The sequence below is a fragment of the Muscardinus avellanarius genome (genome assembly GCF_963383645.1).
Source record: "Muscardinus avellanarius genome assembly, chromosome: 16".
NCBI lineage: Eukaryota > Metazoa > Chordata > Mammalia > Rodentia > Gliridae > Muscardinus > Muscardinus avellanarius.
In genome coordinates, this window is record NC_137802.1 from 14,150,948 (window position 1) to 14,176,959 (window position 26,012).

Here is a 26,012-nt window from a genome sequence, read left to right on the forward strand (position 1 = left end):
GCGCCCGCCCCTGGAAGGGCCCCCCCCCCCCCGAGTCGGGGGTGGGCACGGCCGCCCGGCCAGGTGCTGCCCGCGCGGGCCGGAGCTGAGTGACGCACAGGGGATGCGGCCGCCAGGTGTTCCCAGCCGGGGCCGGGGCAGAGAGGCGCATTGTTGAGAAGTTGGCAGGTCCCCAGAGGTTCAACTGTCTTTTTCATTCCAAAATGTCAAACATTTCCTTAGAGGGGGTGGATGACGAGACCCCCTGAGGCTCGGCCTCTATTCTGAGGCCAAATAACTAAGGTCTGTCTTTCACCCGTGACTCCAGAGAGCTCAAGTCCTTCCCGGGACCTTTGGGGCGGGGCGGTCTCCCACGCCCTGGAGCCTGGAACCCCCTTTCTTGTCGGAAGGGCTGGAGGCTCTGCCCTGCCTCTGTGTTTAAGGAGAGCTGGACCCTCGGTGGTTCTGTCTGGTGCTGCTTTTTTTTTTTTTTTCTTTAAACCATATTGCCTTATCTTTTCGTGATACTTACCGAAATATGTGTGGGTGAAATCAGTCCGCAGTTTGCTTCCAGATAATACCCTAGAGTTAAGGAGCAGGTGAGGGTGCAGATTGAGGCAGGCCAGCCGTGAATTGGTCCTTGTTAAAGCTGAGGGGTGGGTTTATCGTGGTTTAGCCTACTCGTCTTTTTTGATTTTGTATATTAAATTTATTTTTTATTTTTTTAATTAAATTAATTTTTTGGCGTTACTGGGGATGGAACCCAGAGGCATTCTACCTCCGAGCTACACCCCCAGCCCTAGTTTTTTTTTTTGTGTGTGTGTGTGTGTGTGTTACTAAGAGTGGAACCCAGAGGCTTTCTACCTCTGGGCTATACTCCCAGACCCATTTTTTTTTTAATATATTTTATTTGGAAACAGGGTCTCACTTAGTAGCCGAGGCTGGCTTTGAATCTGTGCGATCCTCCTGTCTCAGCCTCCCAAGCGCAGGGATTACAAGCGTGCGCCCCCACTAGTTTTTATTCTCTCTTTTGAAACAGGGTCTCACTGAACTACAAAGGGAAAATAAATTTATTTTTTATATTTTGTGTCGTATATTCTCACATCATAATGTGTGAATCATGCTGATAATGACGTACACACACATGCTTTTGCTGACCCCCTCATTTCCCTCCCGTGAAGGAAGGAAGGAAGAAAGGAAGGAAAGAAGGAAGGAAGGAAGGAAGGAAGGAAGGAAGGAAGGAAGGAAGGAGAGAGGTGGAAAACCAGAAGGGGAGGGAGCCAGGGTGCCGCGGCTGGGCCGCTCAGTCACAGTGGTACACAGCAGGGCTCGCGGTGCCCAGACAGCACCAGGTCCTGATGGCTCCGGCTCTGCAGACCATGGAAGGGACGTCACATCTCTCACTTCATTTCCTTTCTTTGACAACCCTTTAACAACATAAAAACGAGCCTGGCGCGGTGGCGCACGCTTGTAATCTCAGCATCTGGGAGGCTGAGACCTGAAGATCGCAGTTTGCAGACAGGCTCAGCTACTTAGTGAGGCCCCGTTTCAAAATAAAGAATAAAAAAAATAGGGCCGGGTGTGGTGGCGCACGCTTGTAATCCCCGCGCTTGGGAAGCTGAGACAGGAGGATTACACAGGTTCGAAGCCAGCCTCAGCAACTTAGTGAGGCTCTCCGCGGCTTAGTGAGACCCTGTTTCAAAATAAAGACTAAAAAATAGGGCTGGGGTGTAGCTCGGAGGTCGAATGCCCCTGGGTTCCATCCCTAGTACTGCTAAAAAAAAAAAAAAATCTTGGCAGTCTGTGCTTAAATGAATTGGGTTTAAAATCTACACACCTGATCTACATCTCTGAGGATCTACGGATCAAATTCAAGAAGTCTGTGAACTTGGATGAAGAAACAAATTACTTTTTTTTATTTCTTTTCATCACCGGGGATGGAACCGGGCCCCCGCACATGCTAGGCAAGCGCCCTGCCACTGATCAGCGCCCGCCACCCTTTCTCTCTAATGGTTCAGCCGTTTGATTCTTCCTTACAGCACCCAGCCTGCGCGGGGCACCCGGCTCTGCCATCTAAATGCGGTTCTCTTGACCATTTTTTTAATTTTTATTATTATTATTTTTATTTTTTATTTTTGGTGCCCTTCTACCTCCAGGCTACACTCCCAGACCTATTTTTATATTTTTTATTTGGAAACAGGGTCTCCTAAGCCAGCGCGCATGCGCGGCTGGCTTCGAACCTGCGCGATCCTCCTGTCTCCGCCTCCCAAGCGCGGGGATTACAAGCGTGCACCACCACGCCCGGTCATTGACCATTTTTTAAATTTCATGATCACTAACTCCCTCCTCACCAGTGAAATCTTCACATCACAGAGATTCTATATCTGTTTGTATATTGTACTGTGCACGTAGGGCACGCATCTGTGCTTTATACATAAAAAGGGCGGATTTCCCGCCTCCCACGGGCCACTTTCTGCCTCCCCCCACCGTTGCTGCGCTGTGCTCCAGGGGCTGCGAGAGCTGGAGGCGGGGTCGGGGGGTCCTCGCACGACCCAGTGTTGTCCACCGGCCCCTGGCCTGGTTCTGGTTTTGATGCTTCCCTGGTCTGAATCACTAACAGAGGTATCTTCTTCTGCTTTTTCAGGGATGATCATGGTGATTTTATTGCTGCTTGTAGCCATCGTGGTTGTCGCGGTCTGGCCGACCAACTGATGGCAATCAGAGGACCGCACGCCGTGACGCCTGCCAGGGCCGGAGAAAAGCCCGGCACCCTTTTGGTACAAGAACCCCGCTCTCAATAAACTCCCCCGAAGCTCTGAGCTCTGGTGTGTATTGCTTCCGTAGAGGCTCTGGTGAGCTGCCTGGGACATTTGTCCGGTGTGACCCTGCTGGGTCAGCCTTGGTGGTTTTGTCGCTAGCTGGAGGTGTTTCAGGCCGTCCCACAATGCACTGGGTGTGTGGGCAATAGGCAGCTTGTAACCTTGATATCTGGCTTGCTTGGGGAGGTCATGTCCCTGTGCAGGAAGCTAGCGGACCGTTGTGTGTCCAGTGCATCCAGGTAGCAGGCGGGAGTGAGGTGAGGGCCATGCAGAAGGGACACAGATCCTGGTCCTCATGTGTGACCCACCCCTGCCCAAGTCACCGCAGAGTTCCACCCTCCCGGGAGCCCCGGCCTCTACCGCTCAGAAATATGTCTAGCCTCTACTTCCAGAGCTGCCTTCATTCCTGAAAACACGTTCTTTCTTATTTCCCTGGTTAGTAAACTCACTTGTCAAGGTTGAAGTGTCTTCCCAAACAGCCAGAATCCCGGTGTGTTTTGGAAAAGGGGGGACAGGTCGGGGAGTGATCCGGAGGTAAAGTTGCCCTGGAGGGTGCAGAGAAAGGCGTGGTCACGGGGTCAGGAGAGCGCTGCCCTTATCTGGAGCCTGTGCAGGTTCTGAGCACCCTGTGTGCGTCCGTGTGCACGGCTCAGAAAGGGCACATCTGGCAAAGATAGCAGGCCCCCGAGCGCCGAGCGTCCTGCCCACTCTCCTCCCGGGAGAGACAGCAGGATGGGCGGCTGGCCTTGTTTCCCCTCCGTGGCAGGAGGAAGAATTGGTTTTATAGCAACTCCAATTGCCAGGGGGTTTAATTTCACTGAGGACAGAGCCGGCCTGTGGTGGTTGGGAAGGGGGTCGCAGGGGGAGGTCTCTTGTAAATTTCCTCAAAAGAACACGGCCTGATACCCACATCTGCATGGAGACAGACACCAGGAGAGAGCCAGGGTGCAGCTGGCACCGTATTATTTCCTGGCACCTTAAGATGAAGCCTGCAGGCGTACAGGCAGGAGCTGAGGTCCAGGAGTCCAGACACCTGCTTGGCTCTGAGCGCGGCTCCTCGCCGCAGAACCCGGGCCAGTGGGACGGCAGCTGAGGACTCTGGTAGAGGAAAAGGGGACTCTGGAAGCTCACAGGCCAGCAGTGAAAACCCAGCTCAGAAGAGAGCCCATGGGCCCGGCGTGACAGCACACACCTGCAAATCCAATACCTGGGAGACAGAGAGAGGAGGATCACAGGTTCCCAGTGAGCTTCAGCAACTTAGTGAGACACTGTTTCAAAATAAAATAAAATAATAGGGCTAGGGGTATAGCTCAGAGATAGAATCTTCCTGGGCTCCATCCCTAGGACCAAAAATTAAAAATATAAAAAGCAGCAGCAGCAGCTACCCCATCATCTCTGCTTACACCACTCACAGCTCATTGGCCAGAACTGGCTGCCTGGTCCTGCCCCACTGCAGGGGCCTCGGAAGTTCCTGGATGGCAGGGAGCCTAAACGCTGCAGTGACCAGCCCCAAGGATGAGCACACCGCTTACCCGGTCCAGGACCACCTGCAGGTTACCTTTCCATGACTGCATCCTCGTTTAGAAATTGGAGGCAAAAATATGTCCTCCCCACTTTGTGGGACTTCGAGACCCAGCGAGTCACACGCACACGCACAGAACACGCTGCTTGGCTCAGCCCAGAAAAGGGTCCTTCCTCTGACCCAGGTCTATATCCCATGACCCAAGTGTTCACCAAGCCCAGAACTGGGGATCCTACCACCTGCTTCCTACCTAGTGCAGCGGGACAAACCCACAAGGATCTGAAAGCCAGTCAGGCCAGATAGACAGGCGCTCCTGTTCCTCTGGACCCTGGGGCCCGCTGAGGCCCTTGGCGCAGACTTAGCGGGGTGACTGGGGCCACCTCCACGGGGCCCATAGGGCTGAGCCATGCTGTCTGGGAGCCGGTGTGCAGGGCAGGGAGGAAGAGGCAGGCTTGTTTCAGGAGGGCATGTGTCTGCAAAAGAGGGCCATGCTGGGGATCAAGGGCATTGGGATGGTAACACGTCCCGGGATGTATTTCCTTGTCAGGGTGGCTGGTTGCTAAAGGATCCAGCCAGCGGAAGACCAAGAATCCACAGAGCCGCATCTTCCAGTCCTGTGTGAAACCCCAAATCTGTACACACAGCGTCTCCTAGAAGGCCCCCACCTTGGGCCCAGGGGGAGGCGGCATTGACGGTCTGTTCGACTTTCTCACCTCCTCTTGACTTGCTCAGCACGGAGTCCCGGCAACTCATGGGGCGTCTTGAACCGGAGCCACAGCATTCTGGCTCAGACTCGCTGAAAGGCCTTTTTCAAGCGCAACCCTGAGCCGATGTCTGCACACAGCAGCTTCTGTTCTGTGGGCTGAATGGGCTCCCGGCCCAGCCCCGGCGTTGCTAGCTGTGTGACCCTGGAGGAGTTGTTTCACTACTCTGGGCCTGCTGATAGAGGAGGGTGGAGGATAAGCCAGCCAGGAAGTCCAGACCTTGAGCAGCTCAGGCTGCAGTCGGTCATGCCCATAGGCAGGAGACCTGCCCTCCCACTGAGACCCCGGTTCCTATCAAGTTGGAAGAAGGGAACCGCAAATGGCTTGGGATATACCACCTTGGGAGAGTGGTTGCCTTAGGACCCACCCAGAGAAATGTGGCTCATGAAAAAGTTGCGTTTTCCAGCCTGGTTTCCCCTCTCAAAAGTGTCAGGACTGCAGTCCCCGGAGGCCTGTGGCCAACTCTCTGAAACTGGTTGAGCCTTAAGCCCTCCCTCTGAGCACAAATTAGAGTGGCAAGCCGGGGCCCCGGCACCCATCACCCTGGGTGCTTTTTCAATGAAAATGGACTTTATTTACGACAACCGCCTAGGAATTGTTTGACTTAACTGATTATTAATTATAAGCATTTTAAATCTGGATACCATATAAAGAAATCCAGATACCCGGGTACAGCGGGTACTTTGGTTCCGTCTAAACTTCACGCTTATTAATAACTACACTAAAGCTCAGCTGTCATCAGTCCAGGACAGGCTGCTCTTGGGGCTTTGGTAGGAAAAGCCCTCTTGCATCTTTTCCTTGCTGCCTGCGGCCAGCCAGCCTGGCTGGATTGCGCTTGCCGAACCCTGAGTTCAGGTGCTTGGACCAGTCCTTCCGTGGGGCCGCTGCAGGATTCCCAACTGCCCCTCGGCTGCAGGAACTGTCTCTGTCCTCATATAATCCTGCTTTCCTCTCCTTCAATTTTGAAGCTAAACTGATAGCTTTTTGCCCAGACTAAAGATCCTCTCTTGTCTAAACAGATCTAAGAGGGCCTTCTCTCTCTCTCTCTCTCTCTCCCTCCCTCCCTCCCTCCCTCCCTCCCTCTCTCTCTCTCTCTCTCTCTCTCTCTCTCTCTCTCTCTCCTCTCTCCCTTTTCTTTTTCTCTCCTCTCTCCCCTCTCACCTCTCCCCTCTCTCTCTCCTTTCTCTCTCCTCTCTCCTTCCTCTCTCTTCTCTCTCTCCTCTCTCCTCTCTCTCTCTCCCCTCTCTCTCCTTTCTCTCTCCTTTCTCTCTCCTCTCTCTCCTCTCCTCTCTCCTCTCTTCTCTCTCTCTCTCCCTCCTCTCTCTCTCTCTTTCTCTCTCTCTCTCTCTCTCTCTCTCTCTCTCTCTCTCTGTGGTACTGGGGATGGAACCCAGGGGCATTCTACCTCTGAGCTATGCCCCCAGCCCTATTTTTTATTCTTTATTTTGAAAGCGGGTCTCACTAATTGCTGAGGGCCTCACAAGTTGCTGAGGCTGGCCGCGAACCTGCGATCCTCCCGTATCAGCCTCCCAAGTACTGGGATGACAAGCGTGCACCACACCTGGCTTCCCCCTTCTCGTAGGTGGGCCCAAACTCCTCTACTTGCTTCTGAAGATTTCAGACTTCCTCCCAGCTCTAAGCCAGTCACACAAGGCACTGACCTCCTTCCAGAGTCTCCAGTCTGATAAAGCAATGAGCTAATCCGTCCATGTACCGGATTTCTCACTGGATCTCTCTTCCTTTCATTCCCCGCTTTTCTTGGCGCATTTCTCATGTCTTTATTTAGTCTTAAAAAGAACGCGGAAAGAGATGTCTGCTCAACAAAATCTGAGGCTGAGGGGTGTGTCTGCCACAAGTGGGCATTCCCCTGCCGGGCACTGTCCCTGGAAGATGCAGGATGTGCGGGTCTCCACACTGGCACCCACACAGCCAGGCACACCTGTGTCCCAGCAGGCCCAAGGGACCGGCTTCCAGGTCCCTGGCGAGGACCACTCTGTTTCCTTCTGCCTCAACATTCAAGTCTCAAAAATGGGTTTTTCCCGCCATCTTGAGCCAGGGCTCGGCAGCAGCTCAGATTGTTCTGTGTCTTGTGTGAGTCGGACAGCTGCCAATGTGTCCGACTGAGCAGGCCTGAGAGGCAGCCGGGCTGTTCACGGTCCCCGTTCTCACGTGTGCCTCCTGCAGGCTTGGGCCTGGCTGGCATGGCGTCCCATGGACACACAGCATGCTCAGGCAGAAACAACTTTACGGACATAAAAGAGCCACATCATGGAAGCCCTTGAGAACTGGAAACCCTAAAGGGACCAAAGCTGAGGAATCATACTGCCAAGGTTATCAAGGGCCTCATAGCCCTAGACTCAGTGGCTCTTAAATCCTGCAAAAAGTCCAGATAGCCTTGGGGAGCCCCGAGACTGCAGGAAACACTGACTTCCTCCTTATCCTGTCAGGCCAGCTAAGACCTGACTCCTGCCCCTAGCACTGTCAAGCATTGCTATTCGGCTAGGTCTCCTCCTGAGGGTGACTGGGATTCCCTGAGTGAACATGCCTACCTGCCCTGGCTCCCAGAACACAGGTCCTGGGCCTCAGAGCCTGCAGCCCCCCGAGGAGGCCCAACAGCAGTGATGTCTCCCCAAGAAGCAGCCCTGGCACCTGCAGCCGGCTCGCCTGGCAGCAAGGGAAGGCTTTCCCTGTCCTGGAAGGAAGGGCTGCTGGAATCCTCACTGCCAAAGGGCCAGTGCGGGCCCCTGGCTGAGCCTTTGAAACAGCTGGGTGCAGAAATTACAGCTTTCTGGTCCCAATCATCTCCACTCTGTGTGGCACCAGAACATATTCCTGATGGCTGGATTGTTTATCTAACAAGTCACAACCATTTGGAGGCTTAAATATATTCTCTCTGAAACCCAGTGAGCTCAGCTCCCAGTGGCTGGGTGGCGCTGGATTTGTCCCTGTACCGCACGAACGAAGCCTTAAGCAGCGGCTTGAAGTTTTAGTCTTTTGCGAGATCTCTTAAATCGTACCCACTCTCTTGTGTCTTGTGAGTCTCTAGTTGGCTCTGAGTGGAAGAAAATGGCTATATAGAAGTCAAAGAGAATTTGCCGGCTCTGAATCAAGTGGGAAGGTCAAAGGTTGCTCCCCACCGAGGGGCTGCGCGCGGGCAGGTCAGAGGGAAGCCTCTTTTTCCATATCCCCAGAGCTCCTCCTTGTCCAGGGGCTCCAGGGAAGGGCAAGGATCCATCCCAGGGGTGGCGACTTGGGGACTGAAATATAGATTGTTGCATATGAGAAGCTTTTAGCTCAAAATAGCACTCAAGAGTCCCTTGGACTTTTTAAGCAAAACTGCCTTTTTTGGGTAGTTGGGGCTCTTTTAAAAAACATAACCAAAAAAAAAAAAAAAAATCCAGGGTTCTGTCTTGCTGGGGAATTCTAGGGCAAAAGGTGATATTCCTCGAGTTGCTAAAAGATTCCAGCCCTCTCCTAACCTCCCCCCAGAGCGCAGGCCACCAAGAAAGACAGGAGACAGAACAGTATACGAGTTTATTTAATGATATCTGAATTTAGTTCTATCATGTGGGGCCCACGTTACAAGTTCCATCTGGGTCCATTACAGCTCTAAAGGAAAAAAAAAAACTTAAAAAGAAAATCCACAACTTTTTCCATGTCATTAAATATATTCATATATAATAACCATAATATATTAGTATGCATTGGAAAGGAACACTGACCCAAACAATATGTCATGGTCACAACTAAACATTTACAATTCTGAGTGAACAGAAATCCTCAGCACAGGAGAGAGGCGGGAAGTGCGGTCGGGAGCAGGGGACACGGAGGGGCTGAGGGCGAGGCACCGCGGGGACACTCTCCAGACCCCCGGGGTGGCAGGGCTCTGGCTCACAGGCATGTCTGTCCGTGGTCCACCCATGAATGGTATCCCCTAAAAGTCTCTTCTTGATTTCAGTCCAACCTGGGGCAAGTCTGAGAAAATCTGTTCCCTTGACCTGCCTGTTACAACTAAGGCCACCGGAGCGAGGCTGCTGACTCCAGCCCTGCTCTCCAAGGGCCCCCGCGCAGCCGGCAGGTGATGGGGGCTGCCACGCCCCCTCCCTCTACCACACAGCTCTCTCTTCGGCCATCCCATCGGAGCAGCAGCCGACCACCCAGCTGGCAGGAGGAAGGACAAGTGGGGAACGTTTTCAAAACAAAAACAAAACAAAAAAAGGGACTAACCTGGTATGTTTTTTTTCAACACCTACAAATCACAATTCGGGTTAATACACTCTTCAAAATCTAGTTCCGTTTTACACCCCTAACTGTACAAACTGGACCGCCTCGATTCCCAATCCCATCTCCTCCCCGGGGTGGGAGAGGGGTGCTTGGCCCAGGTTGGGGAGGCAGCTTGCGGTCCAAACCGTGAGCTCACCCCAACCTGGCTGCCTACACACACCCCGAGGGTGAGGCCACGGGGCGGCGGCTGAGCGGGGTGGGATGCCCTTCTGGGTGGGTGGAGGAGACGTGCTGGTATAGACCGCTGTCCTGCAGCATGGTGCCCGCAGAGTGGCCCAGCCTCGGGATTAAGTTCAGGGCAGCCAGATACCCCTCGCAGGGCAGTTCCGTCTCCCCCTTCCACTGAGGCGTCTCTGCTAATCTCTCCTAAATATCTCCGTCCTGCCTTCCTGGAACCCATGCAGAGGACCACTCTTGCTGCCCCCTCTGAAGACGTTATTGTGTCTGCCCCTGCCCCACCCCAGGCCAGACCCAGGGTCCCCAAGAGGCCATTGTCAGGGTAGTGGTGACCTGGCCACAGGCAGCCCTCCCAGCCCTGGGCAGCACTGCTGAGGGTGCGGCCCCAGTTTCCTTCTGGCAAAAACGGATGACAAGCCCTGTTCCCCGAGATGTCACGAGGACAGGCTGGAAGCAGGCAGCTAAAGTGCGGGACGCAGAGCAGGTGCTCGGTAAACGCAGTGGTGACCGTGCAGAAGCCGCAGCAGCCAGGCGGCCCGGGCCGAGCTTCTTTCTTGGTGGCGCCCTGCTGTGCAGCCATACTCTGGTGGGGAATGCAAAACCAATTTCCTGGCTGAGAGGGGAGCCAGGCCTCTTGATCCGTGGCCCTGGGAGGCGTCCAGAAGTCGAGTTGGGGGCTGCGTGCTTAAGGACCGTCTCCGGGAGGTGTGGGGAAGGAGGTCTGGGCCCAGTGGCTGAGGTGCTACCCAGGCTAGACCAAGACAGCAGAGGAGGCAGTTCAGAAACCACCCGCAGTGGCCAGGCAGGCCCTGGCCCTGCCCTTGCTAGCCAGCTCTGAGGGCGACGGCAGGAAGTGGCCATGGCTTCCTTAGCGCCCAGGAACCTGGCTCTGCTGGCTTGGGTGCGGGGGAGAGGGGCACCTCGGCCAGTCAGAGAGCCTGGTCCCACCTAAGCGAGCCCCCTCCCTCAGCCCTTCCCAGCTGTTGACACTGCTGAGGGGCCTTGTGGGAGCTGATGTCATTACACAAATAGCGTCACCGCTGTAAACCCAGCCAGGGCGCTTTCCCCTCCCCTGGAAAAATGTCATAAAAGGGGCTGGTTCCAAGTTTCCAGAAAGGAAACTCTCTGGGAGGTTTCGCCCTGGCAACGCCTGGAGGCGGTAGTGACCACCCGGCCCGGGCTCCTCGGGGGTGTCCTCTGGAGGGGCCAGGCAGGGCAGCCACCAGCAGAGGCCCGGGCAGAGGGGCGCCCCCGCACCCCACCCAGGAGGACCAAGCCAGCAGGTGGCTGTGGACGGGGCAGCCGCCACCCCAGCCCCAGCCGGGAGTCCTGCGGGGATTCCTAGACAGCGAAGGGTCCCGGAGAAAGGAGGGGCGTTGGTCTTGTTGTCTGGGGTGGTGGTTTGGCAGGGCCTGAAAATTCAGAGTTCTCACGTCCCCTGCTCCATAACCATCGACGACGTGCTCTGTGCCGCCCTCCATGGCGACCCCACCGAGCCCTAGGGAAGCGCATCTCTGCTCTGGAAGGAGCCCCGTGAGGTAGCTACGTCTCGTCCTCATTTCTCCAGGGCCAGGGCGCGCGGGGTGGGGCCGGGGGCGGGGCCTCCGGGGGCCCCGCCCACGCCGGGCAGCCCCGCCCCCGCCCCGCCGGGGAGCGTCCCGAGTCCGCCCGCGCCCCCGCGCTAGGCCTTCTTGCAGCGGCCCTTCTTCTCCCGCTGCTGGAACTTGCGCAGCCGCCGCGCCCACGTGTCCCGCCACTGGATCACCAGGCTGCTCTTGTCCGCCACGATGCCGCTCTGGTCGGGCGAGTCCTCGGCGTTGCCCAGCAGCAGGTATTTCTTGAGGGGCTTGATCTTGGGGCACTTGCAGGCGATGTCCCGCGAGCGCACCCACAGGCTCTGGTCGCCGCGGCGGATGCGGCTCGTGCCCTGCTTGTACACGGAGATGATGTTTACCGTGAATTTCCACCAGTCCCCGGCCCTGTCCGCCTTCAGGATGTGAATCTGGACCGCTGCAAGGAAGCACAGGAAAGCGGGTGGTGGGCCACCAGCCGGGGGCGCAGCGGGAACCCTGTGCCGCCGCCCCCTCGCGGCTGGGGGAGAGGGACCCCTTGGGTGTCGGCACATCCCAGAACCTCAGGCCTCAGGACACCGGGACGCACGGACATGCCCTCCAGCTGGTCTCAGATCATCGTGGGCCTTCAGAACCCAAGTGCAAAGACACGGGCCTGCCTTCAGGGTTGACCACAGTGCCTTGGACCATCGCCCCACACGCACGGACGCTGCTGAGCCCTTCTGAGCTCCTCAACATCCCCTGCCCCCCCACCAAACCACACTGCTGGGCCCGCCCCAGCGCTTGAACAGAATTGGGTGGGGCCCAGGAAACCCACTTCTCACACACTGGCCCAGGGAGGCTGGTGATGAAAACCCACAGACAGGGAAGATCGGTGTCCTGGCACATGCTAACAAAATGCTACCTCTGCAGGCCAGAGTTGTTTTAAAATAGGAAAGCAGGTGTGGTGGCCCACGCTTGTAATCCTGGAACTTGGGAGGCTGAGATGAGAGGATCGTATGTTCGTGGCCAGTCTCAGCCACTTAATGAGACCCTCCCCAACTTAGTGAGGTCCTGTTTCAAAATAAAGGATAGAAAATCGGGCTGGACGTGTGGCTTGGAGGTAGAATGCCCCTGGGTTCAATCCCCAGTGCTGAAAATAAATAAATAATAAACAAACAAACAAATAAATAAAATAGGAGGAAGTGCTGAAGTGGATGGGGTGGGGCTGCTCGGATAAAATCTGTAACGTGCCAGCCTAAAGTCCTGAGGTCTCCTTGCCACAGAACACTTCAGGGGCTTTAATCTATTGGTTGGTTGGTTGGTTACAGCTGCAAATGTAAAAAGGGTTGGTTGATGCATCTCGGGCCACCAGAGCCTTGGGAGGCCTACCTAGGGAGTTGCTGGGGGTCAGGGGGCACCTGGCGAGGGCCTTGGCCATATTCACCTCTATTCAAGGGAAACGTTGCCAGCTTCCTCATCCCTGTCCCTTGCGGAGTCCCACCGGCCATCCCCTGTACCCTTCATCCTGAGAGAATGCTCAAGCCACGAGGCTGTGTCCTGGGGGAGGCCCAGTGGCCGTCACCTCCCCACCTGCAGCATGCAGAGCCCTCCCACCCTGGCAGGGGGCTCCCCTGCCACCTCCCGCCCAGGGGACCCTGCCATGCCATCCAGCCCATCCTCCCGGGCGAAGGGGAAGTGGCGGATTTTCCCATATTTTCATCTCAGTTGTCCCTGGGCATTCTGAACTTTGCACTCCTGTCTGAGGGCGCCAAAGAATGGCTGCCATGGCAACCGTTTCCATGTTTTTGTCACCAGGGTTCTCAACACTGGTGTGAACTCCGAGGGGCGGGGGCGGGGAGCCCAGGGAAGAGGCCCGGGCCCAGTGTATCTGACTGCACAGAGGAAGGTCACCGTGGCAACTGAGTGGCAACTGAGTGTCCCTCGGCTAAGCCCTGGGGGCGCCACCCCTAGTCACACCGTCCTCAGGGCCCTGGTTTCCTCTCCCCAGGACTGAGCTGCATACACAATGAGCCTCCCTCCGGAGGCAATGTGGCCGTTTCCCGCCAGGCACCTCAGACCTCTGGCCCTGCCAGTGTCCCCCGGCCAGCAGGACGTCCAGCTTCGACTGGGGCCCTGATCATCGACTCATACTACAACCTGAATCCCAAGCCCACCCGGGGTTCGTTCTACTGAAGCCCCAATTCCCTGCGCTTCAGAGAGTGACTCTCTGTGGAGACAGGTCAGGGCTTCTGAGCCCGGAGGATGAAGACGAGGCCAGCAGCGTGAGCCCTCAAAACACTGGGACCGGCGTTCTACTAAGAAGTGGGGGCCCACACGCACCAAGGAAAAACTGAAGGATCCACGGGAAGTCGACCGTCTACGAACCGCGGGGCCAGGTCTCGAGGATGACAGTGGCCACCACCTGATTCTGAGACCTCTGGGCTCCGGAACCCCGAGAAAAGGAGCCTGAGAGGTTTTCGCCGCTCAGCATGCCCTGCCTCGTTCTGGCAGCTAGGGTCTCTCAAATTTCCTAAGGATAGGCCAGAGTAACAGGTAGATGGACAAAGTCTAGCCTTAGACTGCCCCCCAGCACCCAGGGAGCTTCTGTACTCCCCGGGAGGCCTGCAAGAACATACCAGAAGGGCCGCTGACCCCCCAGCTCACCTTCCCTGGTCTCCTGCTTTCCCCTTGGAAAACCCAGAGCAGGCATAGGCCTTGGGGCCCTGCTTAACACTGAGGTCCAAGCAGTGCCCCTCTGGGTCATCTTTGCCATCTTTAGGAATCCAGAGGGGCAAAGCAACTGGTCCCAGTCCTCCCTCCACCCCTAGCAGATTGGAGCGACTCCCCGGGGGAGCTGCCCCGGCTGTAGAGAAGGCGAGAAGGGCCGAGAAGGCAGAAGGCATGGGGGCAGGGGAGGGTGGTGGCGGGATTCATGTGATCACTCTGGAAAACGTCCACGTTTCCGCTGCCCTTGGCGACGCCTCTGCACATTACACAGCCCACCAAGTATGAGCTGCACACGCGGTGCACGGGCCAAATCCCTGCAGTGCACATACAGCTGAAAATATTCAAAATACACACTGCAGGGTGACCTCAAAAAGACCCGCTCCGCAGCTCAGGGAGCACGCTCTCCGGCAGCCTCGTGGCACGCCACCGGGGCTGCCGCCACCCCTGACCAGCTGCTGGCTCGGGCCGGAAAAGATCAGACTCTCAGAGCTCCATAGAGCCTGGGGTCCCTGCAACATCAGCCCACCCAGGCATGGGGCAGTGAGCTACAGGCCTCTGCTCTCAAGGACAGGCTCCTGCTTGGCCCTCAGGCTGGTGTCCCTCCTCATTCCTAGGTTGGAACCTAATACCCAATATGAGTATTTGGAGGTGGGGAGAGCCCTCCCAAAGGGCTGCACTCTTACAGAAGAGGCTCCATTGAACCCCCACACTTCCACCTTTGAAGCAGAGAGCAGCCCTCCCCAGACAACGCATCAGCTGGCATCTTGATCTAGGACTTCCCAGCCCCCCTCATCCTCCGAGATTGTGAGCGATAAACTTCTAGGGTTGATAAATGACTTGGCTTTGTGTGTTTTGTTATAGCAGCACAAGTATACTCATACACTCACACAATGAAACTCAGCCCAGGCCAAGCAACCTCAGCCCTTGGGACGCCCAGACTCCCAGTCTCCTTGCACCGATGCCCTGAGAGCTGTCCTCAACTAGGCAAGGACAGAGGGCTCTGGTGAGGGGCCCCGCCCTCTGATCAGAAAAGCTGAAGATGAGACTCAGAAAGGCGGGCTATGAAATAGACCAGGCGGCTGAGAGGGTGTTGAGACCCCTCAATGTCGAGGCCTCTGGCCAGAGAATAAGAGAAGCCCTAAGGCAGTGTGAGCCATCTCTGGAGCAGAAGAAGCCACCCCACCATGGGCTGGTGCTTTTCCTGGCCGGGATGAGGAGTGGCTCCCACTTGGGGCCTATACCACACACCAGGTCCCCTTTTGCCCCTCACCCCAGCCTCTGTACCAGGGAAGGCTTTGGGTGCGCAAAGAATCAAGCATGAGACTCGAGACCTGGAGCCCTCCCTTGGCCGAGTGGGGCCTGGAGGGAGGAGGCAGGTGGCAGGATGGAGCAGCTCCCAAGCTCCAAACTTGGCAACAGCTGCCCCCCTTGGCGATTTCGGGGTTCACAGGAAGGAACACTTGTCCACCAAGACAGGGCAAACCCCAAGGACACGTCGCTGGCCCTCCTCTAAGCCTAGTGCTGTGGCTGGCAGGGGTCCCGCTGACCCTGTCCCTCAGCAGAGGCCCTGCTGTGGCTCCGGGGGGGGCAAGAAGGCCCCGGGGGAGCCAGGTTTGGCAAGGGGAGCCTGCATTGTCAAAGGATGGGGCGAGGAAGCAGGCCCTCAATGGACTAGAGACCTCAGCCGTTCCCCTCTACGGCAAGGAGAGCAGAAATCAACCTGCCCCTGCGTCCTCCACGGGAGCGGGGTGCTGGCCTCTTTCCCAGGGTGTCTCAGTCTCCTCAGAGGCCCCATGTTGGAGAAGTACAGGTCACGAGAGGCCGGAGTGTGTGGGAAGCCTCCTGGAGGTCTCCTAAGATTTATGAAGGTCAGGCTAGCCCCCAGGGGCCTCCCAGCCGCTGTCCCTCCCAAAGAGGCCTGGGTGGTCATCCTCGTCTCCCTCGGCCACCCCGCCATGCCTTCCTGTTGGGCCCATCCAGCTAGGGAAGGCCGTCACCCATCAGAGACAGTAGCCAGGACAGATGGGGTAGGATGCTAACTCCACAGAAACCGTCAAAAACCCACGCAGCCCCGTAAATCTCCCAGCACAGAAAGCGTGTCACGGGCAGCAGTGGTTTTCATAGCACGCAACTCTGACCGCGCCCCCCAGCCTGACCGACTGCTCCCAGGGAGGCTAACGTGCCCGGAGAACCAGCATCGCTGGCGGGGAGTGCAGGAGAGCGGGGTGCCTGAGGCTGGCTCTCGTGACAGCCCCGCTGTGATCGCTGAGAGCCAGGCTTCCCAGGGCCAGACCCAGCCACAGCCTCAGGAACCTTGAGGGTTACTCAGCCCTTGGATGAGATGGCGGCAGCAACAGAAGCCTGGCTGGAGGTCTTCCCACCTCAACCCCAGAAGTAATGGTGTGTTCCCCTCTCTCAGAAGGACAGGCTGTGGGGATGCTGCCTCTGTTTCCCCTGCTGATTCCTGATTTCTTGGCTCTCTTGTTGAAAGGGGCGAGAAGCCGGGCACCTGAGGTCCTCTGGCTGCGCGGATCCGCAGAGGCGGAGATATCAGGAGGAATGAGAATCTCGGAGCCGGACTCTGATCTGCCCCATCGCAACCTGGCTCACAAGCAAGAGGAGAGCAGGGGTCTGGCCACCCCGCTCTGCAAAAGGGGACCTGGTCCCCGTCTGGCCCTGGCTGGGATGGGATGTCCTCCTCTCGGGAGTGGCCCTCCCCTTCCTACCGCTGTGAGAAGAAATTGAAACAGCCCAGCTGCCTCCTGATCAATGCACATCCCAGAGGTCCCCCTGGCCCCAGAGTGCCTAGGATGGCTTCATGAGCTGCCGGGACCCGCACCTGCTCCCAGACTGGAAGGAGCAGCCCGCCCGGCCCGGCCCAGCCAGCCCCCAGCCAGGCTCTGCACCAGCATTCTGGGGACCCTGGACAGATCCCACCCCCGCCGCCACTCAACCTCGGTGTGCCCATCGGGGGCCAGGAGAGGAGACACCGCTCCCAAACCTCCCCTCCCTGAAAGCAGGTCATTGAGGAAGGAGGGTGAGGGCCGGGTGTCTCTGCACTCTCCCCCCCAGGACAGGCGGCGCCCCTGCCAATGCCTGGCTCCGAGGGCGGGGGGTGGGGGGGCTGAGGCAGACTGGCCCTTCCTGCCCGACGTGGTGGTCACCCGAATTCCACGACCTCAGGCTGACTCATGGGGACGCAGCTCCACATCTGGCCTCCATATGGGACTGGCATTCTTGGGGGAGGCCACATCTGGCTAGGGAAATCAGAGGATCCCCGGGGGTCCGGTGACCCTGGGGAGGGGTCAGCGAGCCCTGTCCTGCTGGCTGCTCTGCGTCCTGACCCCTGCACCTGGGAGGCATTCACAGGGGGACACAGGGGGACGTCATCTCCCAGTCAGGGACGATAACCTCTCAGGTTCTCCACACCCAAAGAACTGAGCCTCACCGGGCATGGTGGTGGTGCACGCCCGAAACCCCGGCCCTGGGGACGCTGAGGCAGGAGGACCACGGCTCTCAGGCCCGGATAAAGAAAATGTAGCATCCGCCATAAAGATGAAAAAAAAAAAAAATGAAGTCATTTGTGGGAAAATGGAAGGCATTAGAAGACACGATACCAAGGGGGACCAGCCAGACTCGGGGAGCCAGGGGCCACGTGCTTCCTCTCACACGTGGAAGCTAGAGAGAAAATAGGAAACAGAAGGTACCTCAGGGCCGGGCATGGTGGCGCACACTGTAATCCCCGCGCTTGGGAGGCGGAGACAAGAGGATCGCGCAGGTTCGAAGCCAGCCTCGGCTACTTAGCGAGGCTCTCAGCAACTCAGTGAGACCCTGTTTCCAAATAAAGTACAAAATAGGTCTGGGAGGTAGAAGGCCCCTGGGTTCCATTCCCAGTACCACATACACACACTCAAAAAAAAAAACCCTCCTCCTCAGGGGTGTGCGAGGATGGAGGAAGGTTGAGGAGGGCTGTGGTCTCTGCCCAGGGTCTGCAGAGGGAGGGGACACCAGCTCAGCCCTGGGCTTCGCTGCTTCTGGAGGTACCAGGGCTCATGGGGGATGCTGATATAAATCAGAACTTGGCCAAGGGATCCCCCCTGCGACGCCATCGGCACCCCCACCTCGAGCCGCATCCTGCAAGCTCATCCCCGGGAGAGCTCAGGAGGAGCACTCGAGACAGATCGTCTTGTGAAAAGCATCTTCTTGATTTTTCCATCTGGTGGTGCCAAAACGTCTTTCAGCAAAAGGGGTGACTAGGAGACATTTCTGGGAACGAATCGCTTTTCCGAGAACTGGCAAAGGCGAGGTGATCTCACCTTTCAGAGCTGTCCATCTATCCCTCGGTCTGAGTCCCGGGAAGGGGGGGCGGGAGAGGCGGGCAACAGCCCCCAGGTCACCTGGGACACACTTTAGGGGCGCAAGAGTCGCTTCTAGTGGGTTCCGGGCAGTTTCTGCATCGGATGTGGCTGAGGAGGCCGGTGCTGGCCTCTCCTGGCCTCCCTGGGCGCCTCCCTTGTACCCCGCACCGTCACCAGCCTGCATCTGGCATCTGTTTGGGGGACTTTTCTCCCTCTGCCTGGACCTCTGCTTTGCCCACTGAACAGCGGCCACACAGCCCGGCTCCCCAGGAAGCCCTCGCCGTACAGGATGGCTGTCACCCCCATTCTGTGGTTCTCTGTCTGTCCCTAGACTGTGAGTTCCTGGAGGACCATGACTGCGTGCCGTGCAGATCTGTAAGCTCGGTGCTCAGGGCGGGGCATAGAGCAGGTGTTCAGTGCAGCCGGAGTGGCTGGGGGTGAGACGGGCATGAGGGACCGGGACTTCTTGGCACGCGGTGTGGACTGTATGTTGTGGGTGTGTTGTATGTGGTGTGTGTGGTACCTGTGGGTGGCAGCCACAGAGCTGGGGCGACTCATGCCAACAAAAGGTGGTAAGTGGGGACCAGACAGTGGAATTAGGGAATAAAGATACGGGGCCGCAGAAGTCCTGTGCAGCCGGCAACACTCAATGCTCTGCTGAGGTCTCCGTGGCCCCCAGGCCCCAGGTCGGTGCATTGCAGGGCTGGTGACCCCAGGTCAGCCAACCAAGCAGGAGGTGGTGCACACATAACCTCCCACACACACACACACAAACACACACACACACACGCGCGCGCGCCCTCTGCGTGGAGCAATAGGCAGGCCCTCCTCAACCGAGGTTTCTCTGAGAAGTTGCCAGGAGCTGCTGAAACACTCAAAAAGTGTTTGTTCAGCCGGGCGTGGTGGCACACTCTCATAATCCCAGCATTCGGGAAGCTGAGAGCAGAGGATCGCGGTTCGCAGCCAGCCTCGGCTACTTAGTGAGGCCCCTTTGCAACTCCGTGAGACCCTGCTTCAAGATAAAGAATAAAAAATAGGGCTGGGGTGTAGCTTGGAGGTTGAATGCCCCTGAGTTCCATCCCCAGTGCCGAAAAAGAAAAAAAAAAGAAAGAAAGAAAGAAAAAAAAGAAAACCAAAAAGGGGGTTGCTCGTGTCCCACAAACTCTCGACCACACTCCTCCAGCGTTTGCAAGGTGAGCCCGATTCCCCTAGAGGGCAACAGAGGACTGAGGTGGCCCAGGAGAGAGGGGGGGACAAGTGACAGATGACAGCGTGTTTGTGGGCTCCCGCCCCCTAGAAATGGTTCCTGGTGTGGTGGGGAGGCCATGGTCCCACTTAGACGGGTGTCACGTTCCCCTGGGCGCACCTGAGCAGGCGGAGGAGGAGTCGCCTGGACGCGGGCTGGCGGAGGGCCCTGTCCCGGGCCACGCAGCAAGCAAGGAATCAAGTCTCCCCAGGACTTGCTTAGGATGCAGGCCGCTTGCCCAGGCCACCGCCCTGTGGGGTGTTTCCCACAGGCTTCCCCACCTATAGTTTTCCATCCCCTGGCCACCACTCAGGGTCCACAAGGCCCCCACATCCCTGTTCTCCATCAGCACCAGGTCAAGCTTCTCCTGAGCCTGCCTGGAGGAAGAAGGGTCTGGGGTCTGTGGACACGGGCCTCCCGGTTTGCTCAGTGGGGCGGCAAACCCGAGGTTCTAATTAGCACTGCTGGACCATCCGAGTGTCCCGGATGTGAAGGAAGTGTGTTCCCTAATTGGCCCCCCGCCGGGGTGTCAACCAGAGAGCTGTCAGGGGCCCCTCAGCCTTCTCCACTTGCCGACCCCCTGGCTTCTCCCTTGTCCTGGTCCTTCTGTGGGCCTCCTCTTTTGCACCGTCCACATCTTACCCGACACCCTTCCCCACCTCACCCCCACCTCAGCCCAAGGCCTGGCACTGCCCAGCCACTCCCCGAGGAGCACACGACCTCCTTCCCGCCCAAGCCCCGCTCCCTGCAGCCCTGCCCACCCACCTGCCAGCCCAGAAGCCGTGTCAGCCCCTTCAGACGCCACGCCCGACACCGAGCAGCTGGGTTTGAGAAACGTCCTGCCTTGTAAACGATTGCGTTTTTCAGGGACAGTCACAGAACCAGAAACCCCCTGCTGTGGTTAGAATATAGCGTGACCCCACCAAAATGCACATGGAACCCCAGGCGGATTAAGGTAATGTCATAGCCTTAAGAGGTGGGGATGAGCTGGGCGTGGTGGCGCACGCTTGTAATCCCCGCGCTTGGGAGGCGGAGACAGGAGGATCGGCTGGTTCGGAGCCAGCCTCTCTGGCTTAAGAGACCCTGTTTCCAAATTTAAAAATGTAAAATAGGTCTGGGAGTGTAGCCTGGTGGTAGAAGGGCTTCCAGGAACCCCAGTACCACCAAAAAAAAAAAAAAAAAAAAAAAAAAAAAAGACAGCTTCTGCTACTTAGTGAGGCCCTATTTCAAAATAAAGAATAAAAAAATAAAAAAAAAAAAAGGGTTGGAGGTGTAGCTCCGAGGTAGAATGCCCCTGGGTTCCATCCCCAGTACTGAAAAAGAAAAAAATGAGGTGGGGGTGGCGGCTCCGTAATAGGCATGGTAAGGAAGCCATTAAGGCCCTCTCTATCCCAGCATAAAGACTTACACTGAGCAGCAAATACACCTCCATGGCAGGCTGCTGTAGAGGGAGGAAGAGGCCGGGCGGTGCCTGGCTAGGGACTGAGCGAGCCGCCTCACCAGCCAGGCCAGGGCCCCCTCGTAACAGAGGGGGCAAGACCTCCGTGTCTGTTACAGGCTTCTCTCTGATACCACGGGGAAGCCTGGGGTGGGCTAAGGGGACAGAGCCCACCTGCCCCACCCTGGGAAAGCCCAGGCTCCTGCCAGTACCACGGGAGGGTGTGGGGTGCTGGACATGGGGGGGTCTGCCTGCTGAGGGGCTGGGAGGGCCTGGAGGTGTTAAGGGCCCCCTGAAAGATCAGAGATGGAGGCGGCAGAATTCATCCAAGTAAACTCCAGGGAGGCCGGGCGTGGTGGCGCACGCTTGTAATCCCCGCGCCTGGGAGGCTGAGACAGGAGGATCACACAGGCAGGTTCGAAGCCAGCCTCAGCTACTTAGTGAGGCTCTCAGCAACTCAGTGAGACCCTGTTTCCAAATAAAATAGAAAATAGGTCTGGGAGTATAGCCCGGAGGTAGAAAGCCTCTGGGTTCCACCCCCAGTACCACCAAAAAAAAAAAAAAAGGGAAAACAGAACCGGAGCAAGTCATCAGGAAAAGGGGACCCATTCTGCTTAAAGTCTTGTTTTTTCTTTTATGGAAGAACTGAATCAAAACTACAGCCAAGCACCTTCTAAAAAGATGAGCCAAAGCCCCCCTTCTCAAACCGGCCTCCTCTCCTAGGATGGCTACTAAAGACTCCTTCAAGACTAAACTCCCAAACTCATCCTTCCCCTGAGCCCTCTGCGTGCCACCTCTCTGGGTCCACACACGGGAGGGACGGCGAGCGGGCCGGCCTCCCTGACCCAGGGCCAAAGTCTGGAAAAGTGCAAACCCCCAAGTCTCCCAGGCACGGGAAGGCCCGCAGATGCTGGAGCCCCAGGCCCAAGGACGTGGCCCCTGCAGCTTGGAGCCTCGTCGATTTCTTCTGAAACCACCTGCAGCCCCTTCTCCTGTGCCTGTCACCTGTCTGTTTATCTGGAAATGTCTGTTGTCAAAATCCAGGAATCGAGCCCCTCAAGAACCAGCAATTTCCACAATGCCTAAACTTTGAAGAGGGCTCTTTTTCATTTTTTTTAACTTTGTTTTGTTTTCTCAGCACTGTGGATGGAACCCAGGGGCATTTGACCTCCGAGCTACACCCCCAGCCTTATTTTGTATTCTTTATTTTGAAACAGAAGCTCACTAAGTTGCAGAGGGCCTCACTTAAGTAGCTGAGGCTGTCCACGAACTGCGATCCTCAGGTCTCAGCCTCCCAGGGACTGGGATTACAAGCATACACCACCAGGCCGGGCTGAAGAAGGGCTCTCAGCCTATCAGGACTGTGAGCCAACCATCAACCTCTTTTCTTTATAAATTATCCAGTCTCGGGTATTTTGTTATAGAAACAGAAAAGGAACTAAAACAGGAAGCCCCTTGCGTGTTGAGGCCCACAGCCTGGCGACTTCTGAACTGACACATAAACCTACCCATTGCCCTTGCCTCCTCTCGTGGGAGCGCGGGCGGCCTGTGGGGAGCAGGATGGGACCATTGGGTCTTGACATGGCTTCAGTATGGGATACATGCGTGTACCTACATGTGCACATGTTTGAATCTGCACACATACACACGCTTACATATACCCGTGCAATATGATGGGAAAGTTCTAGAAGTTCTCAGAACCCTCTTGGGCCTCCTCATTCATTTCACTGTGCTAAAATATCCTGACCAGCCGGGCGTGGTGGCGCACGCTTGTAATCCCCACGCTTGGGAGGCTGAGACAGGAGGATCGCGCAGGTTCGAAGCCAGCCTCAGCTACTCAGTGAGGCTCTCAGCAACTCAGTGAGACCCTGTTTCCAAATAAAATAAAAGATAGGTCTGAGAGTATAACCCGAAGGTAGAAAGCCTCTGGGTTCCACCCCCAGTACAATAAATAAATAAATAAATAAATAAATAAATAAATAAATAAAATATCCTGACCATTGTCCTCAATTAAGAAAAAAATGGAGTCTGGTTCAAGCAGCTCCCCAGCTAGGACCCCCCTGAGGCAAGATTGGAGCCTTTGCGATACAGACCCACCCAGCTCCCTGCAGCCTAGGGGAACATTCTAGAGGGAATGCCAGGGGATCCTGCCACCCTCCGGGTGCCTGAAGGACCTCCTTTGAGCAACCCCAGCTCAAGTGGAATGTCTGCAATATGAGTGAGGACCTGGAAGACCGGAGAGGGCGAGCAATCGGTCCAAAGCCACACAGCCTGCCCGGGGCAGAGTGAAGGCCAGAGCCACCCTGGCATCCCTGGGGGCCACGGTGGGAGAGATGCGGAATTCCGGGTGTGGGGTCTTCGGCCGCAGCGGTTCCGCGGCCAACCGTCCCCCGGGCCCTCCCCAGAAGGGGCCTCTCACTCACCATAGTCTTTCTTGCAGTATTTCTTCATGTTAATCTTCAGTTTCCCTTTAGAGGCTTTGCAGTAGGAATCGCAGTCTGCAGGAGGGGGGCAGAGAGCACAGACAAAAGCTAATTAGGCTGGAGATGAATAGGCTGGTGGGCAGAGCGGGAGGCCACCTCCCTCAATACCCAGAGGCCTGTGATACCCACCGGCCGGGCCTTCCGCGAAGGCCCTGGAGACAAAGGGTCCCCGCCTGACCCCTCCTCCTCTGGCCCGACAATCCTTTAGTCGCCCTGGCCTCTGTGAGAGTCTCTGGGGACTCCTGGCTGGTGCCACCCGGGGCTCTAAGCACCATACACATCCCCCCAGGTCTTAAGACGCCCCTGGAGCCTGATTAAAGCCGATGGAGGCCTCGTGGTCACCCCGTGGCCCGGTCCCTGTCGGAGCCTCTGGCTGGGGTCAGGCCCCAACAAAAGAGGTCATAGAGGAAATTAGCAGCCCATGAAGCATTAGTCAGCCCCTTGGGGTCCACTCCGCTGGAGTGTGCAAATAGAATGCCCCACGGAGAAGAGTTCAGTTCTAATGGGCCCTACTGCTGAGAGGCAGGGCCGCCGGCCGGGGTGGTAGGTAGGTACCACTCTAGCCCGCCTGGGCCCGAGCGAGCTGGGCACCACATGAGGACGCGGAGCCTTGTCAGCCCCATGGTCCAGCCCTCCCTCCCTCGCCCTGCCGGCAGTTTCTGCTCTCAGGAGAAGGTGACACAATTCCCTCACGAGATACACGACACCTGAACGTGGTGGCCCAGCCCATTGCGGGGGCTTGGGACTCTCCCCACCCGCCACTCAGCATTAATCCTCACAAGTGTGTGTGTGTGTGTTCCTAGGGAATGAACCCAAGGGCCCTTTGACCTCCAAGCTACACCCCAAGCCCTTTTTTTTTTTTTTTTTTTTTTTTGCGGGTCTGGGGATGGAACCCAGGGGCATTTGACCTCCGAGCTACACCCCCAGCCCTATTTTTTATTCTTTATTTTGAAACCGGGTCTCACTGAGTTGCAGAGGGCCTCACTAAGTAGCTAAGGCTGTCCGTGAACCGCGATCCTCCAGGTCTCAGCCTCCCGAATGCTCTCACCCCGAGCCCTTTTTAGTTTTTGATTTGAAACAGGGTCTCCCCAAGTTGCTGAGGCTGGCCTCAAACCTGCGATCTTCCTGTCTCAGCCTCCCAGGTACTAGGATCACAGGCAGGTGCAGCCATACCTGGTGGTGTGGGGACGTCCATCTTGAACTCTCGGCCTTGGCTTCAGTAGAATGAAGGCCACTTCCTCGAAACAGCCTAATCCTTATCTCTAGAGCTCCCCTTCCAGTACCATCCAGCCATCCAGGAGAGACTGACTATAGAGGCTCCTCAGGCCCCTGCACAAGGGCATCCTGAGGGGGCTTTGAGGGCTCAGACCACCAGGGAGCAACAAGAGGTTTTTTGCGGGAGGCTGACACAGGAGGATTGCAAGATGGAGGCCAGCCAATTCAGCAAGACTCACAGAGACTTAGTGAGGCCCTGTTTCAGTTTTTTTTTTTTTTTTTTTTTTTTTTTTTTTTTGGTGGTACTGGGGTTTCTGGAAACCCTTCTACCTCTGGGCTACACTCCCAGGCACCTATTTTTTATATTTTTATTTGGAAACAGGGTCTTTTTTTTTTTTTTTTTTTTTTTGGTGGTACTGGGGTTCCTGGAAGCCCTTCTACCTCCGGGCTACACTCCCAGACCTATTTTTACATTTTTATTTGGAAACAGGGTCTCCTAAGCCAGCATGCGCGGCTGGCTTCGAACCTGCGCGATCCTCCTGTCTCCGCCTCCCAAGCGCGGGGATTACAAGCGTGCGCCACCACGCCCGGCTCTGTTTCAAAATTTAAAAGGGCTGGGAGTGTAGTTCAGAGGTAGAATACCCCTGGGTTCAATCATCAGTACCAAAGATAGAGATAGAGATGATAGAGATAGAGAGTGGATGGAAGGGGAAGCAACCCCAATGCACAGATCCCAGACATACTGCCCCCTCCCCATCTCTGCCAGCTCAGGGTCAGATGACCAGAAGGCACCTTTAGCAAAGCCACTCTCAGGTGTGAACCCAGGTGTTGGACAGGTCCTGGCAGCTCTGGGGAAGCCGCCTCCCCGTCCCTTCACTTGGGGAGGAGAACTGGAATGCAAGAGGGGTGGGGTCTGGTAATGTCGCTGCAGGACAGCCATGGACCTCTGATGCTTTCCTGTGTTTTTTACCAAAGTCGCTGGCCCAAGTCAGTATTTTCATTTCCAATGATCGGGAGGAAATCATCGAGCCCCGCCTCCCGTGCCCGGGCTCTGGGACACAGCCCCGGAACAACCTGGGTGGAATGGGGCCCCTGAGCTCAAAGATGTTCTGGGGCAGCCTGGCCCAGGGGGAGCCCCGAGCCACAAGGCAGAAGGGAGGCGGGAGTCCTGGGACAGCTACCCCGGCCTTCAGCATCGCTGCCCCCAGCCTAGTAACGACCACAGAGAGCTCTTCTCGGAGCCAAGTGTCCACCTGGGACAGAAACCGTCCCAGAATTCGTAGCATCCATCACTGACTAATTCAATCAAGCTCTTGGACCCTGCCGGCCAAATCGCAGGGATCACCAGGCAGCCCGTGGTCTATGGCCAGTGACGGTGGTGACACATGGCAGGAAGGCGGTTGTGGCACCATGCCGATGCGCCAGGAGCCCGGAGTGCAACTTCTAG

General features: G+C 56.7%; 2 protein-coding genes across 2 annotated transcripts in view; one reads left to right on the top strand and one right to left on the bottom strand.

Moving 5' to 3' along the window:
- LOC308275363 (syntaxin-8) overlaps positions 1-2,691 on the top strand; it is a gene marked incomplete at both ends in the record, with an annotated part of 226,081 nt that extends 223,390 nt beyond the window's left edge. The window contains one exon of the mRNA XM_080713584.1: positions 2,624-2,691. Within this exon, the coding sequence (XP_080569710.1) occupies positions 2,624-2,691 (68 nt within the window). The remainder of the gene's footprint in view (positions 1-2,623) is intronic.
- Positions 2,692-11,226: 8,535 nt separating this feature from the next.
- Positions 11,227-26,012, bottom strand: part of NTN1 (netrin 1) — a gene marked incomplete at its 3' end in the record, with an annotated part of 192,098 nt that continues 177,312 nt past the window's right edge. The window contains exons 5-6 of the mRNA XM_080713112.1: positions 23,291-23,365; positions 11,227-11,555 (exon numbers count right to left, since the gene is read on the bottom strand). Of these exons, the coding sequence (XP_080569238.1) occupies positions 11,227-11,555; positions 23,291-23,365 (404 nt within the window). The remainder of the gene's footprint in view (positions 11,556-23,290; positions 23,366-26,012) is intronic.